This window comes from Gymnoscopelus microlampas, assembly GCF_963454915.1.
Source record: "Gymnoscopelus microlampas genome assembly, chromosome: 2".
Classification (NCBI taxonomy): Eukaryota; Metazoa; Chordata; class Actinopteri; order Myctophiformes; family Myctophidae; genus Gymnoscopelus; species Gymnoscopelus microlampas.
The window spans coordinates 2817286-2830315 of record NC_139939.1 but is presented as its reverse complement, the minus strand read 5'-3'; the positions used below and the strand labels follow the sequence as shown (position 1 = coordinate 2830315).

At 40.4% G+C, this 13030-nt stretch overlaps 1 protein-coding gene across 1 annotated transcript in view; it reads left to right on the top strand.

The window, feature by feature from the left end:
* Positions 1 to 1373: 1373 nt before the first annotated feature.
* The window catches only part of LOC311063813 (glycine receptor subunit alpha-3-like), a gene marked incomplete at both ends in the record, with an annotated part of 141636 nt that continues 129979 nt past the window's right edge, over positions 1374 to 13030 (top strand). Inside the window, 2 exons of the mRNA XM_084083424.1 lie at positions 1374 to 1387; positions 1444 to 1648. Coding sequence (XP_083939550.1) covers positions 1374 to 1387; positions 1444 to 1648 — 219 coding nt within the window. The remainder of the gene's footprint in view (positions 1388 to 1443; positions 1649 to 13030) is intronic.

Here is a 13030-nt window from a genome sequence, read left to right as displayed (position 1 = left end):
ATAGTTTACGGTACTCGTCGTAAAGCCTTTGCTCCAGTTCACACACTTCCATCTCCATAACATCTTCTTTCTTTGGATCGACCTTATGCGCTGACAGATAGGCGCGAGAAACGCGGCCAGTATCACCATCGCAACAGTAAGCGGTCCAGAAAAAGCTGGGCACGTTCACTCTATTCTCGTCCTGTCCATTTATTGGTCTCGTCATCCATTTATCCTCTGATGGAACTACCCCGGTCACTATGTAAGCTAGGCCTCTGCACTGTGTTTTTATCTTGCCACGCAGTGGCGTCTCAACCTCTTCCTTCCATAAATTGTTATTATGTGTTTTAAACTGTGGTGCCGTGTTTGTGAACGTGCAGGTGGCAACTCTTTCCTCTTTTGAGTTACCTCCATAACAGCACGGGTACAGGTGGCCTCTGGTGTAACGAGGTGTGTTAGTTTGTTTTGTATAGTCCTTATCCAGAGCCTGATGTTCACCTGATGTTCCTGAATCTTCCATCATGTCGGCCTGCGCGCCAATGGAGTCAAGCTGTAAAATGAAGCAATACAGTTAATCAACCACTTATAATCTTTCCTGCTTACATCATTAACTATATACTATAAAATGTATCATCGCTGTCGGGTGGAAACCTTTTATGTCCAAAACCGTTTAAGGAAATGCAAAAAAATAACCCGTGTTCCAATGGGTCCAATGTAGTTATTATTTAGTCACAAGCTCTTGTAAATACTTTTCATTGGTTCAATATTTATAAACCCACAAACACACTTAACCACTTTCAACATGCATCTCTATTTTGGGGATGTCACTATAATTAAAATGTTCAAAACTCTGATTGATCGACAAGCTCACAACGATGTTACGGTGCGTTGTGAACTTGTAGATTGTCCATTTTTTTAAATAGGCAAAAAAAAACATTTAAAATAATAAATACAGGATGATAAAATACAGGATAATAAATACACGTGTGTGTGTGTGTGTGTGGGTGTGTGGGTGTGTGGGTGTGTGTGTGTGTGTGTGTGTGTGTGTGTGTGTGTGTGTGTGTGTGTGTGTGTGTGTGTGTGTGTGTGTGTGTGTGTGTGTGTGTGTGCGCGCACATTTAGAATGGTTACTTTAAGAAGAGAGACTCACCTGAGGTTCAATCATGAATGGCCATTGTCGTTCGTAATTATTTGGGCGTTCAAACTCATAAATAGGGCTCTTGCTGGCGCCAACAACAGCATGTATTGTATTAGGGTCAACAGTATATGCAGAGTACACAGGAATCCTGTTTGTAGTGTCATAGAGAGTGGCAAATCTGTCCTGTCCCTCCCACGACTGACAGATGTGTACGTAGCGTTCTTTGTTATCTTCACCGTGCAGGATAGTGGGGGTGATGTGTGTGTTCTGGTCAGCCGGGTTTGGGATGAAGAATTGAGGACAGTCCTTGACGACCCGTCCTTCAGCCAGGCATGGAAGCAGCAGCAGCAGCAGCAGCAGCAGCACGGGCAGCGGAGCCAGGATCTTCATGATGAGGATGAGGATGATGAAGAGTTCTCTCTGAGGACAGAGGAGACTGACTGGAGGAACTCACTGCAGGACCTTAAATACACACCTGCACAGAGGAACGCCTACCCAGTACCCACACATGACCTGATATGGACACGACAGGTGTGTGTGTGTGTGTGTGTGTGTGTGTGTGTGTGTGTGTGTGTGTGTGTGTGTGTGTGTGTGTGTGCGTGTGCGTGTGCGTGTGCGTGTGCGTGTGTGCGCGAGCGTGTGTGTTATGAGAGAGAGAGAAAGAGAGTGCGTGCGTGCGTGCGTGCGTGCGTGCGTGCGTGCGTGCGTGCGTGCGTGCGTGCGTGCGTGCGTGCGTGCGTGCGTGCGTGCGTGCGTGCGATGGATTACCATTGAACAGGACTTACTTATAGTTTACTAATCCACTTTTAAAGTATAAATGTGTATTAAAATAGAGGCGCCAGCTTGAACATGGTTCTGTTACAATACAATACTTATATTTTTTATTTTAAACAGCATCATTGGTAAAGTCAAAGCGTAGACAGTGACATGATATGACAGTCAAATATAATGGGACAGAGTTCTATAGTAAAACACATTATCAGCATAATGTAAATGAGTCGGAACAGCTGCTCTCTCTTATCTCTGTCTAAATGTTTTAAAACTAACGTGTCATGTCACGTCGTGTTGTGGACCATTTTTGAACAGCCTACGTATAAGATATGTTTAAAATGGTCAAACTGCTCCTTGCTGGAGATCCTACCCCCACAAGGACCTGCACTGTATCACCATCACAGTTAGAAAATCTGTTTTTAGACTAGGAGGTTGTGGAAAAAGTTATATTGACTTGTACAGTGATGTAACACCAGTACTGTACTTTACACAAACATTGTATTTTCATGAACCAAATGTCGACATTTGAACAGCACTCATTCACTAAGACAATAAAACACATGTTGAATGTGAGGCTAACTTGCATAAACAGACATGAGCTGCTAGTAATCTGAAAGAATTGTACAATGATGAGATGATTACAATGAGACACTGTGAGACCTATCTGCTCATTTGACTTAGTGAGTGACACAGACAGACAGACAGACAGACAGACAGACAGACAGACAGACAGACATTTTTACATGTCCAAGGTCAGTGGTGTGAGACCCTGGCCTGTAGTTGTTCTAAAAAAAAAAAAGAAATTGTTTCATATTTGAGGGAATTGAGGCTTTGTCTTGCCTTTTATTCAAAGTCCACAATGTAGAGAAACGGCAGTGATGTAAAGTAATTAAGTATTGTACTCAAGTACTGTACTTACAACTGTACTGTACTACAATTTTCAATACTTTTACTTCTACTCCACTACATATCAAAGGCAAATATTGTAATTTTACTCCTCTTCAGTTACAAGTTACTTTGTCGATTTTGATTATTATTATTACAACTTCAGACCTACAGTATATTTATATACTTTGGTAATTTGAAAATAGCCGATCTACAGGCTCACAACTGAGTACTTTTACTTTCGGTACTTTAAGTACATTTTGATGCCAATACTTTGTACTTTTACTCAAGTACATTTTGAATACCGAACCCGTACTTGTAACATACTATTTCTACCATAGGGTATTGATACTTTTACTTAAGTAAAAGATGTTGGTACTTCTTCCATCACTAGGAAACAGAGACAGAAGGTCAGGGTGTGACATGCAGCAAAGGTCTGCAGGTCTCGGGATTTGAACCGGGGACCCACTGTCACTGTGAGACACACCTTAACATCTTTGCCATCGGCACCCCAAGCTTAACCACTTTACGCCATATTTCATGCATCGTCACATAACGGTTTAGCAATGCGGTTTAGCATAACGGTGCAAATATACTGTAGTTTTTTTTTTTCAAAACTGTTCAAATACAATGACCCACAATAGAGATGCCAGGGTGAAAGTTAGAATATTATTATTATCAATATTATCATTTTCAGCAGCATGACTGGTAAAGTCAAAGCGTGACATAATATGACAGTCAAATATAATGGGACAGAGTTCTATAGTAAAACACCTTATCAGTATTAATGTAAACTAGACCATACCCGGTGAAGGGCGCAGGCGAAAGTAGTTGCGAAGTTGGGGTTAATGCACGTCCTGTCGCGCGGTTTCTCCCCCGCGCGCGCCCCGTTGTGGCGCCCCCCTATTTTTAAGTATTTTTTACTGTTTTTCTCAACTTTTAGGTATTTTTAGTGTTTTTATCAATCTTTAAGTATTTGTACTTTGTTTTTCAACTTTGAAGTATTTTTACTCATTTTCAGTACTTTTAAGTATTTTTACTCATTTTGAGTACTCTGAATTATTTTTACTCAAGGTATTTGAGTATTCTCTCCGTCCCTCTCTCTCTCTCTCTCTCTCTCTCCATCTCCCTATTTTCACAACGCATTGCGAGGCATTGTGAGCTTGTAGATCTGCTATTTTCACAACGCATGGCGACGCGTTGTGAGCCTGATGATGAGCTATTGTCAAACATTTTAGTACTTGTACTTTTGGAACTTTTAAGTATATTTTGATGGCAATGCTTTTGTACTTTAGGCCTTTTACTTGTGTCAGAGTACTTCTACATTGCAGTATTGATACTTTTACTTAAGTTGAAAATGTGAGGACTTTGTCCACCACTGGGCGTTTTTTTAATGTTATAGGGGGGTGTTGTGATTTATTTCATATAAATGTAATTGCAGGAGTAGTTAAAACAGTTAAAAAAGGAATGTATTAATTTAGAGTTTAAGAAACGCATATGATTATTTCATTGCATGGTGTGTGTATTTGTTGCAACCTTTATTGTGAAGGAACCACCGGAAGTGCTAAGCTATTCATTCCGTGTTTACATAACACTCTGAGATGGTACATCCGGTAGATGTGTTGTTGTCGTTCGTGCTGAAAGCACGTTGATTGGGGGACAGGGCCACTACCATGATCCGAGGCTTCTGGTGGCGCAGTAGGCCGCGATTCCCGCGAGCTGCGTCCGCGACATTGTGACATTGTGTCACAGTCAGAAACCCCCAGAAGTCACCAAATTAACACTGTTCAACGGGCTAATTAGTTAGCATTGATGACATTGACCATACTGACGTTCATACAGGTTGTTGATAAGATGTTTAACGTAGCCGTTTGAGTGACGACAGCAGCGTTGGTTAACATTAGCGTTAGGCGCATGCTAATGCTACCCGTGGCTTGGCTTAGCTACATGCTAACGGCCCATGGATGAAATGGATTCACTTATAGGTTCTTGCATCGTCTAGTTGTCACTTCATGACTAAATAAGCGATTTAAACGGGTAGTTTCGCTGGCGACCTAAAATATTATGCAGCCGACCAAACCTTAAACATCCGTGCGGTTTAGAATCTACCATTAGTTTTGGGATACGATGTATACAAAAGGGTAAACAGCGGAGCCTTGGCGGACGTTCGCCCGATCCTGGAAGAGAACGACATAGAACCGTTCTTTATGGAGCTAATGTGCATCGTGTGTGGGGAAAAAAATCTGGAGTGTTTACTTTCCACAGTAGAGAGTGGGCGGGGTCTATGGTGTAGCGTCGGCGTCGGTGTTGCCATGTCCGCCGATTGTAAGCGCTTTAGGGCCAATGTTGGTGTTATAGGGTTCGTTTGGTTTGGCCTCGTTTTCATAGACCTTGCTGCTTGTTTCTCTCGCGAAACCTGGCAACGACGCATGCGCAGTTTGATCAAGAGTCCACCCTACCACCAACGAAGACACCGCCGCCACCACCACCACCACCGTGAGCTTACTGGAATTATAATAGGATGAGTCAGAACAGCTGCTCTCTCTTATCTGTGTGTCAGACCTGCTGGCAAACTGATGCTTTTATATGTGAGTTTCACACAGAGAGTCTGACCTCAACACATTATGGGACCCCTGACTGCCAGGGACCATGTGAATGCATTGTGTGTTTGTAGGTTTTTTGAATAACCAAAGTATAAAATAGGGTTGAAGCTCTTAATATCTTTTGTAATAATAATAATAATAATAATAATAATAATAATAATAACAATCTGCAAAGTAACTAGTAACTAATGACGTCAAATATCTGTAGTGGAGGAAAAAGTAAAACATTTCCCTCTGGGGTAGAAGTATTAAGTATATAAAAAATACATTTTTTGGGGGTGCTGATAGCCTGGTGGTTAAGGTGCATACCACATACTGAAAAAGAGTTGTGGGTTTGATTTCCGAGCCGGACGACCTTTGCTCCATGTCACTCCCTGTCTCTCTCTACTAGTGATGAGCGGGTCGACCCGTAACCCGCGGGACCCGCGGGTCAACCCGCGGCGCGGGTGGGTCGAGTCAGGATTTCAGAGGAAATTATGCGGGCTGCGGGTGAGCGGGTCAGCCGCTCTCACACGCAAAAAATAAATAAAATCACCTGCTCTTGTTTTGTCTTTATTCCTAATAAGAATAAGAATAATAACAATAAAACAGTTTGAATACACTTGGGGTGTATACTTGAAGATTATTTTCCTTCATGATTTTACCGTTTTTTTTTTTACCGCGGGTCGCGGGGCGGGTTGAGCCATAGATTTATAAATGGGTTCGCAGGGCGGGTTGAGGCGGGTTGGGTTCCGTGGCGGGGCGGGTCATGAAAAAACCCGACCCGCACATCACTACTCTCTTCCTATTTCCTGTCACTGTTCACTGTACTATGCAGAAAAGTCCGAAATATATCTTAAAAGTACCTCAAAATTGTACTCGAGTACATGTACTTAGTTACTTTAGACCACTGCTGGTTGTCAGTAGGAGGAGCTTGTTCTGGGTAGCAGGTGTTCAGAGCTGCATGCTCAGTCTGTCTCTCTGTCTCTCAGCTCACACACATGTAGCTCCTGCTTTTGTTACTTTGCTTTATTGTTCTTAACTCTTTATATTTTAATTATTTTTACTCAACCATGCTCTTTCTTACATCACAGATGTTTACTGATGTGGTTGTGTTTCGGCATAGTTTATGGTTATAAATAGTTTGGGTCAATAGAGCCTCTTCTTTTGGCCGACAACCCCGTCATGTGTTGTTCCTCCTAGTTCTGTCTGAACCGTGAGCCTCTCTGTGACCACATGGGGGCGTGTCCAACAGTTGGTAAGTTTGCTGTGAGTTGGACACATTTTTGTTGAAGGTGCAGTTACTAATTTTCCTCTAACTGTGTGTGTGTGTGTGTGTGTGTGTGTGTGTGTGTGCGTGTGCGTGTGCGTGTGCGTGTGCGTGTGCGTGTGCGTGCGTGCGTGCGTGCGCGTGCGGTAATTCATGTCAATTACTGCTTAATTCACTATTACTTAACATCAAGGGTCACACGTGGTGTAGATCTGCTCTGGTGATGCTTGTTCCAAAACGTCCATGTAGTGCATTGCTGTGTGTCACTTTGAGTGACACTGCACTGTATCACCATCACAGTTAGAAAAGGCATGTTTATTGGTTAGTAGTGGTCATATAGACTATAGGAGGAAGGAGCAGGTTATAGAACAAGTTATATTGACTTTTACAGTCAATATTGTAGTTTAAATAAATGTTCCTTTTGAATAAATCCTTTTGATTAAGTGCCTGTACCATATAGCTGTTATCTGACTGTGTTTGAACAGCACTCATTCACTAAGACAATAAAACACATGTTGAATGAGAGGCTAACTTGCATAAACAGACTGCGCTGCTAGTAATCTGAAAGAAATGTACAATTGATATGATGATTACAATATTGTACGTAAAATTTTGAGGTTTTTTTTTTTTTTTTTTTTTTTACTTCACTGGAGTATTTCCAATTTTCAATACTTTTACTTCTACTCCATTACATATCAACGGCAAATATTGTAATTTTACTCCTCTATAATTATTTGAAAACTTCAGTTACTAGTTACTTTGTCGATTTTGATTATTATTATATAACACTTCAGACCTATATTTATATACTTTGGTAATTTGTATAGCTATTTTCAAAGTATTTTTACACATTTTAAACATTTTGCATTTGGACCTTCTGCATACTGAGTACTTACTACTTACCTTTGGTACTTTAAGTACATTTTGATGCCAATACTTTGTACTTATACTCAAGTACATTTTGAATACCGAACCCTTACTTGCAACAGACTATTTCTACTATAGGGTATTGATACTACTTCTTCCATCACTGGGAAACAGAGACAGAGAGTCAGGGTGTGACATGCAGCAAAGGTCTGCAGGTCCTGGGATTTGAACCAGGGACCCACTGTCACTGTGAGACGCACCATAACATCTTTGCCATCAGCACCACAAGCTTAACCCTTTACGCCATATTTCATGCATCGTCACATAACGGTTTTAGTGCAAATATACTGTAGCTTTTTTCAAAAATGTTCACCTACAGTGGCACGCCCACAATATTGATTCCAGGTTGAAAGTAGTTCAGTTAGAATATTGTTATTATTATCGATTTTCAGCAGCATAACTGGTAAAGTCAAAGCGTAGACAGTGACATAATATGACAGTCAAATATAATGGGACAGAGTTCTATAGTAAAAACACCTTATCAGCATTAATGTAAATGAGTCAGAACAGCTGCTCTCTCTCTTATCTGTGTGTCAGACCTGCTGGAAAACTGATGCTTTTATATGTGAGTCTCACACAGAGAGTCTGACCTCAACACATTATGGGACCCCTTTCAAATAAATACAGTATACACACTTGGTCGACGTTTTATTATGTAAACTCCTATTACCATGCAGGTACAACAACAACCCTGATTCGTTCCCCCCATCCTTTCAAAGGTTCCATGAGTTGCACATTCAGAAATGCTTCAAGCTCATCTCGTGACGTGTAGCTTGTAGATCTGCTATTTTCACCAGAGGCACACCAGTGTTTTAATGAGTTACTAGTGTACTTAGACTTCCTTTCATCAGACTGACTGCAAAGTACGTAACTAGTAACTAAAGCCGTTAAATATCTGTAGTGGAGGAAAAAGTACAACATTTCCCTCAGGGGTAGAAATATTAAGTATCAAAAAAAGGAAATGTTCTGGGGTGCTGTTGGCCTCGTGGTTCAGGTGCATACCACATTGGCTCTAATGTAGCCTACTAGAGAGTCGCGGGTTTGATTCCCGAGCCGGAAGGCCTTTGCTGCATGTCACTCACTGGCTTTTTCCCCCTGTTGCAGTGAGGAGAGTCTCTGGTGATGCTTGTTCTAAAACGTCCATGTAGTGCATTGCTGTGTGTCACTGAGTGACACTGCACTGTGTCACCATCACAGTTAGAAAAAAACATGTGTATTGGTTAGTAACGGTGATATAGACATTAAGAGGAAGGAGCATGTTATAGAACAAGTTGCATTGACTTTTACAGTGATGTACAGACAATATGGTAGTTTAAATACATGTTAATTTTGAATAAATCCTTTTGAATAAGTGCCTGAACCAACTGTAGCTGTTATCTGACTGTGTTTGAACAGCACTCATTCACTAAGACAATAAAACACATGTTGAATGTGAGGCTAACTTGCATAAACAGACATGAGCTGCTAGTAATCTGAAAGAACTGTACAATGATAAGATGATTACAATGAGACACTGTGAGACCTATCTGCTCATTTGACTTAGTGACACAGACAGACAGACAAGACAGACAGACAGACAGACAGACAGACAGACAGACAGACAGACAGACAGACAGACAGACAGACAGACACATGTCCAAGGTCAGTGGTGTGAGACCCTGGCCTTCTTAACCAGTTGTTCTCAATCTGTTTCTAATTATATTTGAGGCTTTTTTTTGCCTTTTATTCAAAGTCCACAATGTAGAGAGACAGGAAACACCAGGAATGTAAAGTAACTAAGTACATGTACTCAAATTCTGAGGTACTTTTTTACTTTACTGGAGTATTTCCAATTTTCGATACTTTTACTTCAACTCCACTACATCTCAATGGCAAATATTGTAATGTGACTCTCATTGACTCTATAATTATTTGTAAATTTCAGTTTCTAGTTACTTTGTCGATTTTGATCATTATTATTATTATCATTATTACCACTTCAGACCTATATTTATATACTTTGGTCATTTGAAAATCTACAAGCTCACAATGTGTCGCAAAGTGATGCGTTGTGAGCTTGTAGATCTGCTATTTTCAAAGGATTTTTACAGATTTTATATATTTGAATTTAAATGTGACCTTCTGCATAATGAGTACTTTTACTCTTGGTACTTTAAGTACATTTTGATGCCAATACTTTTATACTTTTACTCAAGTAAATGTAATTGACAAAATGGGGGTGTGTTGAAAGTTGGTGAGTTTGCTGTGAGTTTGACACATTTTTGTTGAAGGTGCAGTTACTCATTTTCCTGTGTGTGTGTGTGTGTGTGTGTGTGTGTGTGTGTGTGTGTGTGTGTGTGTGTGTGTGTGTGTGTGTGTGTGTGTGTGTGTGTGTACTTCTTCTTCCATCACTGGAAAACAGAGACTCAGGGTATGACATGCAGCAAAGGTCTGCAGGTCCCGGGATTTGAACCAGGGACCCACTGTCACTGTGAGACACACCTTAACATCTTTGCCATTGGCACCCCAAGCTTAACCCCTTACGCCATATTTCATGCATCATTGCATAACGGTTTTAGTGCAAATACTACAAAAATAGCGGGTCTACAACCTTATTTAACAGCATGACTGGTAAAGTCAAAGCGATGACAGTGACATAATATGACAGTCAAATATAATGGGACAGAGTTCTATAGTAAAACACATTATCAGTATTAATGTAAATGAGTCAGAACAGCTGCTCTCATTTATCTGTGTGTCAGACCTGCTGGAAAACTGATGCTTTTATATGTGAGTCTCACACAGAGAGTCTGACTTCAACACATTATGGGACCCCTGACTGCCAGAGGCCCTTAGGGGCCCTGGTAGTCAAATAAATACAGTAAACACACTTGTAGATCTGCTATTTTCACCAAATGCACACCAGTGTTTTACTGAGTTACTGGTGGTGTACATAGACTTCCTTTTATCTTTCATCAGACCGACTGTTCTTCTCTCAACTCTCACATTAAAGCAGCAATACCTCAATAAAAAAAAAAATCTGTCTGTATATAACGTATAAATAAATCTGCAAAGTAACTAGAAACTAAAGCCGTCACATATCTGTAGTGGAGAAAAAAGTACAACATTTCCCTCTGGGGTAGATGTATTAACTATCAAAAAAATGGAAATTCTTTAGGGTGCTGATGGGCTGGTGGTAAAGGTGCATAGGTCTACCACATTGGCTCTAATGTAGCCTGCTAAAGAGTTGTGGGTTTGATTCCTGAGCCGGAAGGCCTTTGCTACATGTCACTCCCTATTTCCTACCACTGTTCACAACTAAAGTTAGAAAAGCACAAAATGTATCTTTTTTTTTTGTTAGTACTAAAGTACCTACAAAATGTACTTGAGTACATACAGTTACTTTACACCACTGCTGGTTGTCAGTAGGAGGAGCTTGTTCTGGGTAGCAGGTGTTCAGAGCTGCATGCTCAGTCTGTCTCTCTGGCTCTCAGCTCACACACATGTAGCTCCTGCTTTTCTTACTTTGCTTTATTGTTCTTAACTCTTTATATTTGACTTATTTTCGTTAGTTAGTTGTGTTTCGGATAATTTATTGTTGTAAATAGTTTTGGTCAATAAAGCGTCTTCAACCCCGTCATGTGTTGTTCCTGTGACCAAACGGGGGCGTGATGAAAAGTTGGTGAGTTTGCTGTGAGTTGGACACATTTTTGTCGAAGGCAGTTACTCATGTTCCTCTAACTGTGTGTGTGTGTGTGTGTGTGTGTGTGTGTGTGTGTGTGTGTGTGCGTGTGCGTGTGCGTGTGAGTGTGTGTGTGTGTGTGTGCGCGTGTGCGTGAGTGAGTGAGTGTTAAATAGGTCTATATTGTGCTATTAATCATTGCAATAGGGTTTTTGTTCAGTCACAGCTCTTTAGTAAACAGAAAATACATTTTCAGGTCAGGATAGCGATAGACTATCAATTTCATCCAATCAGGAGAGAGAACTCATAGCGGATACACTGTACATACATGGGGCGTCTTTCTAGTTCGGATAAAATTGGCAAACACACCTGAAAACATACAGTTTATGTTGCCGGGAAGATGGGTAGACCCCTGTTACTGAACAAGCACTCTATAGCAATGATTACTATAGACACGCTTCTGTGTGTGTGAAAAGTTAAAGCTCTATTGCTGCAGTTATTATTGCTTTTTCCTACTAGTCTAGTCTATATTAGAGACAGAGATTTTTAAAATAGCCAGAGTCATTGTGAGCTTGCATAACTGCTATTTTCACAATATTTATCGGAAGAACCGAGTCAAACTAAATGTAATGCCTCAACTCCTACAGTTCAAAGTGCTTGTCAGGGTGGGGGGGTCCCCAGTTCAAATATGACTACTTTGAGGGGTCACGGCCTGAAAAGTTTGGGAGCCCTTGGTCTAAATAACCGCTACAAAGCAATAAACATGTTTAGAAATGTATTTTCTAACTGTGATGGTGACACAGTGTTAAGCCTGCCGTGCTTCTTTTAAATACAGTACATGACACAGGAAAGATGAAGAGTCTAGGAGGCCTCTGGACCCATTTATCAGCTCTGTTATTCAGGTCACAACTCGTGACAACTCGACAGTGGTGGAAAAAGTCAAATTCAAATTCTTTACTTAAGTAAATTTTAAATTCTGGACTATTACTTGTAACAGAGTATCTCTATATTGCAGTATTGGTACTTTTTCTTGAGTAAAAGTACAAAAGTATTGGCATCAGAATGTATTTAAAGTACCAAAAATAAAAGTACTAAAATGTTTGAAAATAGCAGATCTACAAGCTCACAACGCGTCGCGATGCGACGCGTTGTGAGCTTGTAGATCGGCTATTTTCAAACAGCCCATGTATAAAATAGGGCTAAAGTGGTTAATCTATGTTTCATAATATCATAATTCATTTCTGAAAAGTAACTAGTAACTAGAGTTTTCAAATAATTGTAGTGGACTAAAAGTACAATATTTGCCTCTTAGATGTAGAGGAGTAGAGAAGTAAAAGTATTGGAAATCAGAAATATTCAAGTAAAGTACAAATACCTCAAAAATTGTACTTAAGTACAGTACTTAAGTAAATGTACTTAGTTGCTTTCCACCACTGCAACTCGACACGTAATTAACACTTCAGTAACACTTAATCAATGATTAATTCACCATTGATTTATCATACATTCATCATGAATTCATGTTCATGAGATTGAAATAAAGGGCTACAATGTCATCAGAAAAGACAGAAATCTCTACGGGGGTGGGGTTTGCATCTATGTAAGATCAGACATTATTTACGAGGTGATCCCAGATATGGATAAAAACCCCACAGAATCGGTCTGGGTCAAAATCTTATACCCACATGCAAAACCACTGATAATTGGCGCCATATACAGACCCCCAGATCAAAATGCATTTTATGACTTGATTGAGGAACATGTTGTGGGTTTAGGAAACACTGAGACGGTACTAATTGGTGACTTTAACACCTGTG